The sequence below is a fragment of the Python bivittatus genome, unplaced genomic scaffold (assembly GCF_059951505.1).
Source record: "Python bivittatus isolate LINGU-HERP-01145 unplaced genomic scaffold, Pbiv_v1 ctg000530_np1212, whole genome shotgun sequence".
Classification (NCBI taxonomy): Eukaryota; Metazoa; Chordata; class Lepidosauria; order Squamata; family Pythonidae; genus Python; species Python bivittatus.
The window spans coordinates 1,705,911-1,723,029 of NW_028277085.1; the positions used below are offsets into that span (position 1 = coordinate 1,705,911).

Genomic DNA, 17,119 nt, shown 5'->3' on the forward strand with positions numbered 1-17,119 from the left:
GAGTACTGCAGCCCAGAACTCGTCGCTTCCCGCCTCTTCCCTGACTTGTTCTCTGCATCACCTCTAAATGCTTCCCGGCTTTCCCTTTCTGCATGTTCAGGATCGGCCTGCCATCCTGTGGACAAAGCAAAACGCTGCATAACGTGATTTGAAACAGCAGATCTTGCCCAGGAAAGAAGAAAAAACAGCAACAGCAACACCGAACTGAGGGCCTTGCAACAAACAGAGAAAGAGCATTGTTCCAAATAAATCTTGCCTTTCAAAGCCGAGCAAGAGTCTTAATAGGTTGATGGAGCCTCCACGTCAGGGGCAGTCTATCTGACGTTCTGCTGGTCGGTGACTCTGCAGGGAGATCTCCGTTGCTGGATTACAGGGAGACCTTCGGGCGCTTTTTATGCTCCATTGGGGCGGCGTTAAGACGACCGACTGACCGACTGCCAGACAAATCTGGATTATGAAGTCCCCGTTTACCAGCACTTCCGTGAAACAAACCGACATTCTGCCGTTGTTGCGCAACAGCAACAATCGTGCGCCTTATTAAAGAGCAAATCATGTTTGAGAGGAGCAGACGAAAAGGGCAGATCTCCGCCCAGGGCTTGCATTTGGAAATGCTGCGCCGCAGAAGGAAGGAAAGGGAAACGGGGGGAAAATATCTTGCCATATATAACTTTAGGGCAGAGTTTCTCAACCTTGGCAGCTTGAAGATGGGTGGACTTCAACTCCCAGAATTCCCCAGCCAGCCTAGCTGGCTGGGGAATTCTGGGAGTTGAAGTCCACCCATCTTCAAGCTGCCAAGGTTGAGAAACTCTGCTTTAGGGAATGTTCGGTCTGGAGGGTACCCCACGATTTTTCCTGGCCTATTCAGGAATTAAGCCCCGCTGCACGAAGCGACCGCATTCCCACAACACGCTAACCCTGGTGACTGAGTTCGCTCACTTGTCCGTGTCCCTACAATACGCCGAATCATGCAGCCCAACTCAATGGCCATGATCCCAAAAAGAGCTAATCAAGAGTGGGTGTAAACGGAGTAACTGAATACATGAACGAACACAGGTTAACCCTAACCAAGCTTCGACTGTCGTGTGAACGCGGCCGCCGGTCTTCCTCTGACTTGGTTAAGCGGGGTGTTGGGTGAATTCACCCGCAGGGTTTCCCAGACCGGCTCTGGCTGCATGCAGACAGTCACTCAGGGTGCAAGACCTGAGCGTGCAATCAATCCATGAATCTGGCACCCTTCCTCCTTGCCCATCTGCAACCTGGCGCCCGGCGCTGCACAGATCCAAGCCCGGGCGGCTGTATTTGCATAGGCCACGCCCGCCGTCTTATAGGCCACCCCCATTGGCCGGCTTGGGAGAAGAAAGGGCGACGGGCGAAGAGAATCTTCGCTTCAGGCGCATGCGCAATTTCTCCGCCCGGCTTTCCCACGCTGAGGCGAGCCACGCTCGGCGCATGCGCCCTCGAGTTGCCCCGCCGCCGCCGCGCCCTTCCTGGCGCCGGACAGTGCGCAGGCGCAAATAGCGGGTCTCTCCGTTCGCTAAGGGAGCTCCCTCCTGCTTCCTGTTTGGTCACGTGCTCTTCCGGGGCAGGGTCGCCACCTTCGGGAGGGGTCGTTCCGGCCGGCTGCGGGAGACCGAGAGCGGGAACGCGCTGAGGTGACGCCTCTCCCCCAGGCCGGTCAGTCTGGGGGGGATTATTATGGGATGCGGGGGTCTCGGAGCCGGGAAATGGGACGGAGGGGGTCCTCCGCCTTCAGGCTGGCTGTCAGCCGACGCCCCTCTCCTGCGCCGCCGAAGATCCTTGGCCAGCTGGATTTCTACCTGCAGGGAACCTGCGCTGTCTGCTTCCTTCCCTCCTCAGAGCGCAGGAAAAATCCACACGGGCGCTTTCGGCTGCTCGCGTTTCGGCTGCGGTCGCCTGTGCCGGCTCCGTCCCGTCGCCAACCCGTCCCGGGCCGTCCCGATCGGCGCCGTGGAAGGGCGGGGCGAGCCCCCCGGTGGGGCGGGGCCGGCGGTGGCCCTCCCGCCGGTTGGCTCATTGGGGGCCCCTTGGCTGGATTCTGAAGGGGCTGCCTTGAGGGCGGAGGGAGATTCCTCTGCAGGTCCGAGGACCCCTGGGGTCCCCCAAGACCCTCTCGGGGGTCCGCGACATCAGGGCGTGGAAGGCGTGTGCAAAAAACGTAGAACCAGGTCACTCTTCTCCTGATTATTTTTCTATTTGTTAGAAAAACAGAACGTTTTTCATGACAAACATTTTATTTAGGTTAATATCCAAGGGGGTTGACATCATTGTTTTTAGATGATTCAATAAGTAAATCTTCTATGAATGCGCCAGGATTAATTCTGAATATGGTAAAGATCGATAAATATCACCCATACAAACAAAAGACCTTTTGGGGTCCTCTGTAGTTTTTAGAAGTGGGAAGGGGCCCTGGGAGCAAGATGTTTAAGAAACACTGTCCTATAGAATGGCGCTTTCTCCCCAGTAAGTCAGTTCAGGAATGAAACTTCACCTGTGAAGGGTAACTGAAGCTTTTGCGGGATCTGAATCCACACCCAAGGGCCTGCTGCAACTCCCATCATCCTTGCCCTATCTCCCATCATCCTCAGCTAGTACAGCCGTGAACCCAGTTGCAGAAGGCTCGTTCAGGCCGTTGGAGGCAGAGCGCATGAGCTCTCAAACGCCTTTGGCTTTTAAGCATGATGGATTGTGTTTCTCTGTGTTACCATGGCAGAGCTTCTGTGATCTCTTACATTAATACCTTGTATTGTTCATATTATAGTAGTGAATTCATTAGTAAACCAGTGACTACTATCACTAAGATACATAGATTCTCTTTTCCTTTTTAGTTTGTGTTTTTAGTTTGTACTTAAATTAAAAAAAAAATTTTTTTAAGATTAAAGATCGTTTTGCAACAAAAATAAAGATATTGAATTAAAACAACATGACGGATTCCGCTGTATAACAAGGACAGGGTAGATTCTTACTTCCCCCGAGGTTTGGCTTTAAAAAAGGAGAGAATGAGAAGAAAAATGGCATTAAGGAAAGGTTGGTGTGCTGTAGGGATTAGGAGATTATTGCATGGTGCCATGAAATACCCCAGTTTTCTTGAGCCTTAAGATGTAGCCTCAGGCCTTGAACATATGCTGGGATGAAAGATTGTGCTAGATGGTGTTACAGAGGTGATGGAAGCTGTTTCTCCTTCAGAAGGGAAGTGGAAGGGTGTCTTGCAATAACTGGTGCTTTGTGGAGAAGGGGGTTAGCATCCTGAGAACAGGCAGTTCCTCCTATGTTAAACCTGAAATTTCTGTTCCTCCCCCCGCCCCCCAATGGGGAATTGGTCATATTTCAAATAGAATCTGGAGCACATTGATCCTAAAGTTTATAATTGTTCACCTATGTAAAATGACTTTTTTTAAAAAGACATCACTGATGCTTCCTTGGAAGAACGTGGGCTGTTATCCTAAACAACGGGGCAACAAGATCCTGTCACTGTTTATCTAAAACTTTATCCAAATTCAGTTAGGTTCAACTCCCATTGAGTTTGCATAAAACGTGAGGCTCCAAAATTAGTTGCTGATCTCAGTAGAGACTGATGAATCAGAATCCTAGGACGTATGTGAAAGTAAGCTTCAGGACTTCTGTGCCTTTTATGGCTAGGTTAAAGACAATCCTCTAAAGAAGTTGTTCATCCTGACAAACAAAATACAGCGTATGAGCAACCTGCTTTTCCACCATCAGATTGTCCAAGCAGTATGCTTTCCTGTACCTGAAGCCTCCTCAACTGACTCCCTTCCCGAGCAGCAGGAGAAGCTGTGCAAACCGTGCTGGATTTAGGCTAAAAGTCCCAGAGCAAATATACTGTTCAACAGCCACAAGCAATAATTGTAGTCTGCTGGATGGAGCTCAGCTATTATGAAATCTTCAGTGTGGCTTCCTGCTCAACCATTCTAATGGAACTAGAATTACTCAAAATCTGTTTCCTCCAGGGCTTGCATAGGCAGAAAACTCACTTTCAAGGGAGTATGATTAATATCCTTTTAGAGTTTGCCCAGTCGCCAGTCATTGCTGGCCACGCCCAAAACTGTTGTTGCCTATCTAACCATCCTGGGGGTTCTTCCCTGGCTCTTCCTAAGAGAAGCAATTGTAAGAAGAGCAGGTAGAGGGTTTGCCAGGGCTGGAAGACACTCTCTGCCCCTTACAACAATGGTTAACTCGCCATTTATAGGATCAGTGGCAGTTTTGCTGAGTTGCTCCCACAGGGTATCCCAGCTGTATAAGTTGCCGAACCTTCCTCCCATGCTGGAGTAGAGGGTGTGATGGAGGTCACTGCACAACCATTTACTGCAAACTGGGAGGCACAGTTGGTGCCCATGGCAGGTGAAGTTGTTGAAATCAGATGATGTAGAATGTGCTCTCAGGTCTGAGGGCCCTTTTTTCCCCAGGTCTGCCTGAACAGGGCACCCAGAGATGGCTGCTGAATGAGACTATGGAAGAAATGAGGACTTGACTCAGAAGCTTTGTGCTTGGTGTATCTCTTTTACTTGCATTGCCAATACTGGTAATGTGTAGCAGGTCTTTTCCTTTATGCATATGTCCCCTGTGTGATGGGCACTGTCTTTATAGGATGAGAACAAATTTCCAAACAAATGCATAAAGGCACTCTCTGAGAAAATGCATTGTTGGCTGTAGATTCACCAGAAATTGAGAAATTGCTGCTGTTTTTGTATAAATGCATTGTCCTGTTCCAGTTTCTTCTGTGCTTAGATGCTTAATCAGAATTTCATAGGAAGTCATTTCTGTCGTGACTAAGCACTTCTTTAACAGAAACATATTTTATAGTTCCTAACATCTCCCACAATAATAAAGAACTCTGGATCAAGAAGGATCTGCATCAGCCATTGAGGCAAAACTGAGGATGGAAGGAGTTGAACTTAAGGAAGAGTGGCAAGATGAAGATTTTCCAAGGTAAGGCTTAGCTGACTTGTTCTGGTCCTCTTTTGCTGGAAAATGGTATGAGCTATTGTCTGTATATAGGTAGTCCTTGACTTATTTGTTCAGTGACTGTTCGAAGTTACGAACGTGCTGAAAAAAGTGACTTATGATCAGTGCCCGAAGTTACGGCCGTTGCGGTGCCCCCACGGTCGCATGATCAAAATTCGGGTGCTTGGCAGTCCGCCTGCACTACGACTGCACGTCTCCCCACCTGCCTATCTCCCCCCATCTACGCCCTTTTGCTGCCCTGTGCTCCGCTGCCCTAGCTGACCTTCACTGTCTTCTTGCTTCTGCTGCTGCTGAGGTGTGCCTGGCCTGAACGTTGGCTGTGAAAGAAAAAAAAGTTATGCAGAGTGCAGCTATAACCACAGTTCTTGTCAAAAGTACACAGCAGCATTAGAGAGATTTAAAGGATGCAATGTCCTTATCTTGTTCTCCAAAGAAATCCAGCCAGAAGTTATAAAAAATATCTGGTTGTTTATTGAGAAAAATAAAAACTACATAAAATACAAGTTTCATGCAAAACATAGAAAAAATCACTTCTTCTCATATATGTGGCATCCAAGACTTATCCACTACACAAGTTTAACAAAGTCTCTAGCCAAAAACTCTCAGAGAAGAGGTACGCTACTTGGTTATTAGTTACTACTACATAACCTATAAAACTGATTACATGATGGCTAAAATCCTACTGAGCAGTGAGACATGTAATCCTCACACTTTATTGACACTATCCACCACCCCTTGAGTAACTAGCATACAGACGCCGATAGATGGCAGTAAATAGCAGTATACATGCACACTAACAAAAATAACTGCAGGTGGCCTGTTTATGTAGTCTAAACAATGTTTGGAGATAGCGAGGTGCATTTCTTCCCATGAGAAAATCCTAACCAAAAAAGCCAAAAGCAGCCCCAGGGTTGTGGCATGCCAAAAAGCCTCTTTGCAAAAAGCTTCTGGGCGGGGCGGGGCTGGCCTGGGTTTTTGCTTTGTGCTGTGAAAAAAAAGTCAAAAGCAGCCCCGGAGCCACCGTGTGCCAAAACATCCCTTTGCACCATGTTCCCGGGCTGGGTCTTATGTAGACTTGTGTTGGAATAGCCAATACATTCAGTCTTCCTGAAGGAGGTTTCCTTTTAATAGGGATTGTTCTGTGACCCTGTGGCAAATCAGCAGGTTCAACTACACATTACACAGATCAGCAGCTAGTCTGTCTGTTTGTGGATGTCCCTGTTTCTGAGCATGGTCTCTTTTTGTGTTCAAGTTGTTTGCAAAGTCCACTGTTGTATAAGAAGTTATCAGTGTCCCATAGAGTTATAAAAAAGGAAATAGGAAGGGAAGCAACTTTTATCTTGACTATAATGTCTGTTCTCTGTCCCAGACCTTTGCCAGAAGATGACCATATTGAAGCTATGTCTGATCCAGCTGAAAGAGGGGACCAATCTGGTAAGTTGGAGTAGGCAATTTGATGCCGTCAAGATATTTTGAACTTGGCCTTGGGGCTAAGGCTGCTGGGCAAAAGTTGATGTCCTGCCTGCCACTGTAAAGTTATATTTTTTAAAAATTAAAGATATGAGGGATATGCTGCTTGATCTCATAGTCTTTTCTAGAAAGTGATGGAACAAGAATAAGAAACTGCAGTGGAACACTTCAGAGATTCTGATGTTCCACCTCAGATTTTGTTTTGCCTGATATTCCACTGACCAGTTCCAGTACTGTAGAAGTGGGCAAAACATTTTGATGTGGAAATTCTCCAGCCTTGAGATGCTCTGTTTTCTTTAGAAGTTTTCCAACCTTGGAACAGGCTGTGGCAGTCTTCCCAGAAGTGGTCTGGCCCTGAAATTGGCTGTCATAGTTGTGAAAGCATTTTGAAATCAGACTACCTTTGATAAGGTCAGAACACTTCAGTAAGGATGGACCGGGATGTTCAGGGCCAGTAGGGTCCAAACGTATTCATAAAGGACACAGAATAGAGTGTTTTTTTTATGAAGCATACTGTCCACTGGCTTTATTAGAATAACTAAAGTTGTGTATACTATCTTTGTTGAAATTTCAGAACTGATTTCAAATAGAATAAAATCAGTCTTGTATTCATTTAATTATAGAACTGTTGCGCATACAATTAATTTGTTATCTTCCCCTACCTTTCAACCTGTTAGAAATTAATGGCAACAAAGTTAAGAAGAAACTAATAGCTCCAAATATAAACTTGACTTTGGATCAGAATGAAGAATCCATTTTGTCTGGGTTAGAGGAGAGTGGAGATATCGACCTGGATGATATTGACACACCATCTGAGAACAGTAATAATGAGTTTGAGTGGGAAGGTAAGTTTTTTTTAATAGTAATGAAGTTTTGTGCTTATGTATGTTTCCTCTTGCTGGTTATGTTGGGTTAATGTCCCATTGACTTCTAGATGACTGACTTGTAGTTGCCTACGATAGTTTCCTTGGATCGGATTTTTTTACAGCAGATGTAGGCAGACTTCACGGTTTTGTTGACTGGGCACTAGAACAAAATGATAGTTCAGATGGCAAAGACAGCTGCCAGTTGCTTCCGAAGAGCCCTGCCCCAAACCTGCCAGTAGAGGAACGAAGGAACAGCTCTGTATCTGAGGTTCTAGGCCTTGGGGGGTACAAAACGTGCCATCCTGGAACATTGTGACCTTGAACCAGACCCATTTTGGAAGCAGTTTGACTACAGAATGGAGCCGTTCTGAATTGTCTGTAAAAAGAGTCCATTGTAAGGTGTGCAGGACATTTACAATGACCAGTTCTGGGGTCACAGCATTCCAGGGTGGAAGGTATTGTGTACTTCTATTCTGAAGCTCAGGGGTTTTACTCTCGGTAGGTCTCCCCTTTATAGCACTGGATTTTTTTTAAAGCTGTGAGGTTAACCATACCTGTGCTGGCTTGGATCAGTTTGGACAGCAGTGCCATTATTGTCTCAAACAATCATCTCAAGTAAGAAATGCGGGCACTTCTTTTCCCTCTGCCTACAGCTGCTACCCTTATGCAAGCCTCTTTTTTGGGGGAGAGATTAGAGATTTGACCATGTGTAGAAATGTAAGATTAGGGGGAGGCTGAAAAATATTCTTTATTTGCAAGTAATTCAAACTGAGCTGTGGATGTACAAAGGGGACGGTGTGTATACCTATTGGAAAAAATAAGTTTATATTGCCTTGGTTGAGTCTGCTTGGGAAGAATGTCCTTTCCTTTGGTCTGCTTCATATTCTCCTGGGTTTGTAGGGTGATACCTTTGTATTTTACAGTGCTAACTGGGGTGAATTTGGTGATGTTTAACCGAGACAGCTGATAGTGTGTGGATGTCAGTTAATGTAGTTATTAGAACGAGAGTTCTAAAAACAGAATAGTTGGCCAATTCTCAGAAGTCCATAGACGTTTCTTAACCTGGCGTAGCTAACAGCCTCAGGGCTGCTGTCTGTATTCTTCAAGGCTGACGCTCCAGCTGATATGAAAAGAAATGGCAGCTACTTCTGATTAACTGATTTCTTGCTGGGACAGAACCGACTCAGAGGGTAACCTGTTTTGGACCCCCTGACTCTGGAGCAGAGATTAAGGAAGCAGCCTTTTCCGCTGGAATATTCCGGTGCCGAGCTTCAGGCATGCCAATCAACCTTGCTGTGTGCTGTTGCTGATGCGCGTGCTCATCGGTACAGATATTTCATATGCGTTGGAACTGGGGGTGCAGAACACACAACTCCACAAGTGCTTGGATTTTACTTTGGGCGAGAGGGTGGAGTTGTACCTCATTGGAATAAGGTTTCTATCTCTTCTCTTTTTAATGCGGCTGTCTGCGTTTCCCTGGGAGGATAGTTTCCATTAACAGCTTCTGTCCTTGGAAACCAACTACTAACTTGCAGCAGTAGTTTTTCCCACCTCTGTGGTAAGGCTTGTACTACTGAAATTCCTTTTTCAAAGCCATGAGGATGATTTAGTCTTCACTAGGCTCCCCAAGATCCTGCACAGCTTTGATTGAAAGACTTGTCTATTTGCATGACTGCTGCAAATCAGGGCAGTGGAATGATTTTATACCAAACTTACAATCAGTGGGAAAATAACAGTTGAAGGGAAGCCATCCAGAGCGGTCAGCTGCTCAAAGGGTTTTCAGTATCAGTCTGCACCGCCCTAAACATTCTGAATCTGTTTTTAAAAATGCCACGTTTCTTGAACTCAGGTGTGTCAAACTTAAATGCTGACGACTCTTTTTGTGGAGGGCAACTCTGATGTAAAGAAAGAAAATCTAATATAATCAGAATGAGAGTGACTTACATTGATTTTAATAATCTGCAAGAGATGCCAAGTTTTCAAAGGGAATGGCAACTTTGTATTTCCAAATACCTTGACTTTAAAACCATTCTGCTCAATAAGCGCTTAATCACCTGTTCAGAATGCGGCAGAGTTTCCATAAGTGAGTGTTGGCCCTTTAAAATATGAGCCGATCGCTCTTAAAGACTTAACCGACAAATAAATCCAGCAACCCGTTTGGTCTAATATGTAATGCTGCTTCCAATCCTTTGTTTACATCGTGGCTAGATGATCTTCCAAAGCAGAAAAGTACTGATGCTGCTAGGAAGGGGTCACTTCTGGAATATACAGCATCAGAAGAGAAGGAGGAGGAGCGGCGATGGCGGATGTACCAGATTGGAGACCAGGGTCACCGAGTAGACATGAAGGCAATTGAGCCCTACAAGAAAGTAATTAGTCACGGAGGTGAGCAGTAACTTATAACACCTTGTTCACCAAACCAGCTCTCTCCAACTGCGGGAAGCCTTAAGAAAAAGCCTCATTATGATTATTTTCTTCCTCCTAGGATACTACGGGGATGGATTAAATGCAATTATTGTGTTTGCGGTTTGCTTCATGCCAGAAAGTGGTCAGCCAAACTACAGATACTTAATGGATAATCTGTTTAAGTAAGTGGTACGGTGAACATGTAACCCTGCTTTATGTGGAGTTAGATCTTTGGTCCATCTGATCTGGAATAATTGTTGGAGCAGCCGGGACATTTCATCGCCCTCCTTACAGGAGATGCTAGGGATCAACCCACAGTTCTTGGCGTGCAAAACACCACCGAGACAAGATTCTCCCCTCCAAACTGTTGTTACAGTCTTTCTCATTTCCAAAGCTTAATAAGGGGTCACATTAGATTGGGAGCTTCTCTTGACACACAGCTTTCCTTTTAAATGATTAGACAACTTGGAGGTCATGGTTAGTCCACGAGTACCCCTTGTGAATGCTCAACGCATTCCCGTCTGTTGACACAGTTCACAACCTCACCCCTGCATAAGTTGGCTGCCTCATTTCAGGGGGATACTGAACTCATCTTGCTCCTTAACCTGTACTGGCAAACTGAGATACTGAATGTAGAAATGCCCTGGGAGAGTGTGTATTTAAAGTCGTGGTGTTATTTCCTCTTCCGGCTACTGCTGGGAGAGACAGTGGACTTTCCTTAGGCTGGGAATGTGATTAGCCCTCCTGACAGGCAAAAGAAGCCTGTAGTGAAGAAAACCAGCCTGCCATGGGCAGAATGGAACTTAATGGGAAAACGATTAAGGCAGTCTTTCTGGCTGGATTAAGACACTGCACTGAGTCATAGTTTGCTTGCTAGTACTATGGGATGTGTAAATCCCAGCAAATTATTGTCTAGCCTTCATATGAATCAAGCTGCTATGGCAGGTGAATGCTGTTTCTCTCTCTTTTCCTTCCCACAGATATGTTATTGGCTCCCTAGAATTATTAATAGCTGAGAGCTACATGATCGTTTATCTAAATGGGGCAACAACACGGAGGAAGATGCCCAGCTTAGGTTGGCTCAGGAAGTGTTACCAACAAATTGATAGGAGGTGAGATTAAAAGGGGAGAGGGGGATCTAGAAAAAAGCACCCAGGTGGAAGATCAATATGGAGTTCTTTGAGCGTGCTAATCGGTAAAGAGGATTTGTCTCATCTGTGACCGGGACCATCACATGGTTTTTCAGGGAGAGCGGTCCTTGCCTTCTGCTGCCAACATCTCTGCCATTTTCATTGACTTTAGGTTAAGGAAAAACCTGAAATCGTTAATAATAGTTCATCCTTCCTGGTTCATTAGAACACTTCTGGCAATCACAAAGCCATTTATTAGGTAACACATGCAATATTTATCCTTTTTTTTTAAGCTAAACATTGGGGTGGCTAGCGCTGTAGTTGTGACTGTTTTCCTATCTTTTTTTAGCTCAAAATTCAGCCAGAAAATCAGATACGTCTTTACCTTGGCAGAGTTGGCTGAGCTTATTCCCATGGACAGCGTCACCATCCCCGAGTGCATAAAACAGTAGGTTACTCTTCTTCTGTGCTCACAATCCCAAAAAGGCGTCTCTCATTGAGCTGGGATAGAGCCGTATGGGCCCACCGCCCCCTCACAAACAGGGGTTTTCCCCAGGAGTTGGCTGTTAAAATCCCCATGAATTGCAGGTGGTCTTGGGGCCTTTCCCAGAGAAGCCACCTGCCCTTCGTCTTGGAGGGCTTGTTCTCTCTCTCTCTCTGTCTTCGCTAAGCAGTTACAAAAATTCTGTGTAGCTTATAAAAAGATGAGAACATCTTTTTCTTTCCCCATTGGAAATGTGGAGAAAAGCGAGAGGCAGTTTCAGGCCATGCAGATATATAGCCCAGGAACTGCCTGTCCCAGGTTCCCTCGCTGTAATTATTCTCGTGGAGGCTGCTTCATCAACATCTGGAAGCCCAAATGTTGTGCATCCAGGCTGTAGATGTTGCTGTCCCACCCTGGGCCAAGCATGTACCAAATGCTTGAAGATCCTGACCTCCATTGGTAGGGATGCGGGGTGTGTCTTTCGGCTGTCTTCTAAATTACTGTTGCATGTGGGCACTTTATATATACATTGTGTGTGTGTGTTTTGCTAGTTTAATGTAGTACGCAGCAATGCAGAATAAGAGAAAGGTCTTTTATATTAAGAATTGTTCAGTTTCCTCAGATCAGAGTGATGGTCCCATTTCGTTCACCTCTCCCTCTAAAATGTCATGCTCAAAGGCCAGCAAGGCATCCGTTCAGTCTGTCTTGTCTGTCTGTCGTGGGATTGTTGAAGGAGGGACAGATGACGGGTGACCATGAAGGTTCCTTCAGGAAGCCAAAGATCCCAAATGAGAAGTGCCTTTGAAAGGGCTGGCGTGGGACAGCTCCTATAGATAAGGCTTGTTAGTGCCAGTCCCTGTATTAGAAGAACGGTGTCAGATTCATGCCATCTGACTCCAACCACTATGCCTTGCTGTCCTTCAGGGATTATTATGGAGGCCCCGAGTTAAATCTCTCTTCTGCTCTGCAGCTCACTAAATTCGTTTGAGCCAATTGCTACCTGCGATCCTAATCTCCTTTCCCAGGGGATCAAGCCTCAGAGAGGCCCAGGTGCCCTGGAGGGAGACCCAGTAGCCTCTCCTACGCTCCTTTGCTTGATGTCGCTTTTATACGTTGGAATACGTTTGGAAGCGCTTGACTAAATACATGCGGTTGGCTTGGGTTTTGTGAGTTTCAAAATTTGCGCCTTCTTTACTAAAACCAAATTTTCCCCACCAAGGTATGAAGAAGAAAAATTTAAAAAGAAACTCAAAAGGTATATGCACTTCTTGATCAGGAATGTGTCGTCTTGCCTCTTCTGCTCTCTGCTGGCTCATGGGAGGGCTGTGGCTGGCTGGAATGCATACAGCATGTGTGAATGGGAATCCGCCCCTGCAAAACCTTGTGCTGTCCTTGGACTAGCTTATGCCGGGCTGCCCACCCAGTGCTTGTTTCTGAAGTACAGTGTAATCCCCGAAGCTCAGTATTTGCTGTCTAATTATAACACTAACCTTCAGTTCTAGAGCTGCAAATTGTTCCTGTTAAAATTGGGTAGCAATGGCTGTAAAAACACTTCCTTAATTTTAGACTGAGGGTGATGGTGACTCAGTCAACATTTGTTCATCTACCCTAGAAGCTGACGGAATTACTTTTTTTTTTCCATTTTGTGCTGTCTGCATTTGCAATCCCCCCCTTCCCTCTCCTCCCCCCCCCCATTTATCAATGCATGCTGAACATTTCTGGTGGTGCTTTTAACAATGGTGGCCTGCTACTAAATTCATTGTGACCATAGTGTCCAATCTAGAGCACTCCTTGCTATGGCTAATTAACAAATCAACTTGATCCAGAATGTGCCGATTGTATATCACTGCTCCAAATGCCCACTCCTTTTTTTTCTTTTTGAGGGAGGGCTCAGAAGATTGTATATTTGGCAAATCCAAAAAGCTAGTCCCGCCTTCAGAGTGCTCTCCCAAATGGAAGACAAACACGGGAAGATGCTGAGGCCTGGATCCTGTAGGAAGCTTTCGTGGGAAGATCATCTTCCATGTTTAATCCTGCAGCATTAGAAAGCAGGGTTCTGACTGGTCATATGCATATTGGGGTTTCCCCATGGTAGCTTTAATTTCTGACCAGATCAGAGTGAAATAATAGTTCAGATAAATCCTTTGAGTCCTGATTCTGTCTTTGAAAATTTACAACTGTGAAAGCAAAGAACTGTCATAGGGATAGAAGCAGAAACGGGGTTCCCTTCTCATAATTCTCAGGGAAGACGATTATGCATTAACGTTTGTGAAACCTGCCTGATAGAATGTGGCCTAAATGGCAGAGGAGAGCTGGTTGGGTTTAGTGGTTAAAGGCACCGGGCTAGAAACCATGAGTTCTAGTCCTGCCTCAGGCACAAAGCTGGCGGGGTCCCTCTCTCTCGGCTCTTGGAAGGAGGCGGCGAGGGCAAGCCACTTCCGAAAAACCTGGCCAAGAAAGCTGCAGGGACTTGTCTAGGCAGTCATCAAGAGTCAAGTCTGACTCAAAGACAAGGGGGGAAAAATGTTCACTCAGCTAAAAAGTCAAATAGTGCGACCAAGGTGTATGTGTGCGTGCCTGGCTGGGGGAGGCCAATCTGCAGGCCCTAGCTGGGCTGGGTCAGGTTCCTAAGTGCAAAGAGCTGCAGCTGATCCACAGCGCATCCACTGGTGATGGGTGGCCCTTGGCCAAGTGTTTGGGCCTGCGGGGGGTGACCCGGTACGCAAAGGTTGGGCACTTTGTGAAAAGAAGCTACATGGTCTGCTTCATTTCCCTGTTAACTATCACTGTTCATAGTTCCCCTTACAATTCTGTAGGAACTTGCTGCTTTAACTTGTATTAACTGTCTCATTGCAATCGCTAAATAATCTCTTTTTTCCCCCCTGTGAATAGAACTTTTTAAGAGTGCAAAACATTACATGTTTTTCTTCTCTCCAATGAGCAGAATTGACCAAGAACTTAATGGGAAGCAAGAGCGGAAGTCTGAACAGTAAAAAAAAAAGAAAGAAAGAAAATATTTCGGATTCAAGCCAAGAGTGAAGAGCACGCTGGGAAATTTGATGTCCTGAAGAACACGCTGGCCTTCTGCTTCCGGACTTGGCCCGTTGGGTGATGCACTGCTGAGTGGGTTTGCAAGTCCCGGGTGATGCTGACACTTAATAGCTGCCTTTATTATAACTTTTATACTGCAGTGTCACAAGGCGTCATAGGAGAGGCACCCATTTTTATATTGCGATGCTTATTCAGTAAGTATTTATATGCTTAAATGTTAAGGAAAGAGATAATATATATTTTTATGACTTCTCAACCAATATTTTATAACGTCCATCTGCAAAAACCTCTGAGATACACTAGCCCACAGATGACTGTTGTCATTTATTTAGGAATAAAATGCATGAGAATCTCTTATATATGGTGAAATGCTTCTTGGCTAAGGAAAAGAGAAATGTAGCTTTGGTTGTTCGCTATGTTAGCAAGATCCTTCGCTGTTTCCAGTATTGGAGGTGCCTAATTGAGCTGGGTGTTCTCGGCACAAAACGGATTCAGTCCAAGCCCTTCTGTGTTGAAACTCAGATGCTTCAACTGCCTCGCTTCTGGACAGAAAGATCCAGTAATTGAGGACCCTAGCGGCTCTACTGTTTTAGCGTTGGGCTGGTGAAAGCTCTCTAGCTTTGGATGCTCAGTGAGTGGCTTATTTGGGATATGAATGGTGGTGGCCTGCCTGCCACCACCCAGGCTTCTCCTTTCTACCGTGGAGGGTGTCTTAGTGCAGCTTCTGATCTGCCTTGCTGTTTTGCTGCCCACCCATAATGTGGAGCGGAGATCCAGAACATGGTATCAGGATGTGGCGCTCAAGAGTAGAGAAAGTGTACCCAGGGTTAGGGACAGCTTAGCACACGGAGGCCGTTCTCGAGGGCAGACCACCCTGTCTCTCTCGCAAAGCACGCTTCCACCCTGAGGCAGAAGAACAACGTAATGTGGCTATTTTGTACTTTAAAAAGGAAGGCTCTCGAAACAGCGCTTTCCACTAGCACTAGATTCACTTTATAAGTTTTTTTTTAAGTCTTTTTTGTGCATGTTTCGCCTGTTTGAAGAAATGGCTGCTTTAAGAGTGGCCTTACTCAGTAAGTACGGAGGTGTCATCTGCACTAATTCCTAGTGGGGTTAATCATCAAAGCAATTGTGGATTGTGGCAGAGATGTTCAGTACTTTGAAAGCTTGGGCAGAACTTTAGAAATATTTTTTCTAAAATATAGAAATTCTAAAATTCTATTCGAAACAATAGAAATTTTTAAAACTTGTCTGTGTTGTTAGCAACACAGGGTTTTCTTGTCCCCAGTGTTTATGTGGGAAAAATACTGCCCATGTCTCAGCTTATAACCCAGTCAATAAATACTGTTTTCACATAAAGAATGACTTTAATTGGGTATTTGTCAGAATCGCAGCTCTGATACAGTCCCAGGTGTGAGAGTGACAGGAGGTTGAAATGGTTGTAGATTCAGAGCAGACCCTAAATAGTTTTGGCTTAACAGAGGAATTGTTTTTCCAGAGTATTTACTGTGGTTTTTTGGTTGGAAATGTATGTTTTTCCATATGATACAGACTATCTGCAGAAAAGTTGCTGGGCATCTTCCTGCCCTCGTGACTATGTTTTAGCTGTTTGTGAAGTTATTCAGGTGCCCGCTTGAGAGACAAGAAAGTTGGGGCTAAGTGCAGGACACGCCACCTCCTTTCCCACCCTTTCTCCAACCTGGTTCCTTCCAGATGTTCTGGGATGGTAATTCCCAGAATGGTCTGTGGCCACGTTGGCTGGAAATTTCAGCTGGGCACCGGGGTGGGAAGGCTTTGTGAGAGCTGTATGTTTATTAGGCCAATTCAAGATCACGAAATAACATGCCAGATTTTGATATCTCATCAGCTAACAGAGTAGACAATCTGAATGAAGTTGGAGTAATAGAATTTGCATTTAGTCTGTCTTGAAGCAGAAAAATGCAGACATTCAAATTACGCTCTATGAGGTGGTGTGATAAAACCACCCCAAAACCACCATAAGGTGCTTTTATTTTTGAAAACGTAAAATCTGTTCGCCACTGTAAGCTCCTCAGAACAGCTTGGAATGTTTCCACGGACAGCTGGGTGTAGAGCCCAACTTCCAGCTTGTTAGGGCGGCACTTACCAGTCTTCTCCAAACTACAGTTCCAAGCACAGGAGTAATTCTGGGAGTTGTAGGGTCAGCACTTCTTGGTGGGGAGGGGGGAACCGCAGGTTGGAGAAAGCTGGTGAATGTGCAGGGATGGTCAGGAAGCTGGTGTCACTGCAAACACCAGAAATGGGCTGTCTATTTCAGAGTGCTAAAAAGGAGAAATTCCTCTTTGCATGCCTCACGAGATACCAGTTTCAAGCATCCTCTCAAAGCAGAGTGTAATTTGAGAACAGGGTTTTTGCTAATTTGCAAATGAGGCATTTTTATCAATGGATTACGTTTCCTGTGATTGCAGGTGGAAATGTGTTCAGTTAATAGACTAGCTGGTCATGTGTGTTTATCCAGATGATTCTCAGTGGAGCAGTTGTTTGGAACTTTAGCCATTGGGTAAATCTCTAATAAATGTCTTTTTGAGGAAAGGAATTCTGTGGTGATTTATTCTGAAGCGGCTGTACGGGAGAAATCTTACTTGCTTTGACTAACCAACCCAAATCTTTGCGTGGTTGGGGCGAAAGCAGTTGTAAGTAGCGAGACTAGAAGGCCACAGAGGGCAGAAAGG

The 17,119-nt window shown here is 45.5% G+C and overlaps 1 protein-coding gene across 7 annotated transcripts; it reads left to right on the forward strand.

Moving 5' to 3' along the window:
• The first annotated feature begins 1,523 nt into the window (after positions 1-1,523).
• Positions 1,524-16,983, forward strand: BNIP2 (BCL2 interacting protein 2). 7 transcript variants are annotated; one of them, XM_088148321.1, is made up of 11 exons: positions 1,524-1,674; positions 4,825-4,965; positions 6,371-6,435; positions 7,214-7,316; positions 9,546-9,722; positions 9,823-9,925; positions 10,724-10,855; positions 11,046-11,132; positions 11,223-11,321; positions 12,577-12,612; positions 14,302-16,983. In XM_088148321.1, the coding sequence occupies exons 2-11, from the start codon at positions 4,950-4,952 to the stop codon at positions 14,348-14,350; spliced, it is 867 nt and encodes a 288-aa protein (XP_088004447.1). In that variant the 5' UTR covers positions 1,524-1,674; positions 4,825-4,949; the 3' UTR covers positions 14,351-16,983. The 7 variants fall into 7 exon arrangements, with proteins under 7 accessions (XP_088004447.1, XP_088004443.1, XP_088004442.1 ...); XM_088148317.1 differs by having other exon boundaries at positions 1,525-1,674; positions 7,149-7,316; XM_088148316.1 differs by having other exon boundaries at positions 1,525-1,674; positions 4,840-4,965; positions 7,149-7,316.
• Positions 16,984-17,119: the final 136 nt, after the last annotated feature.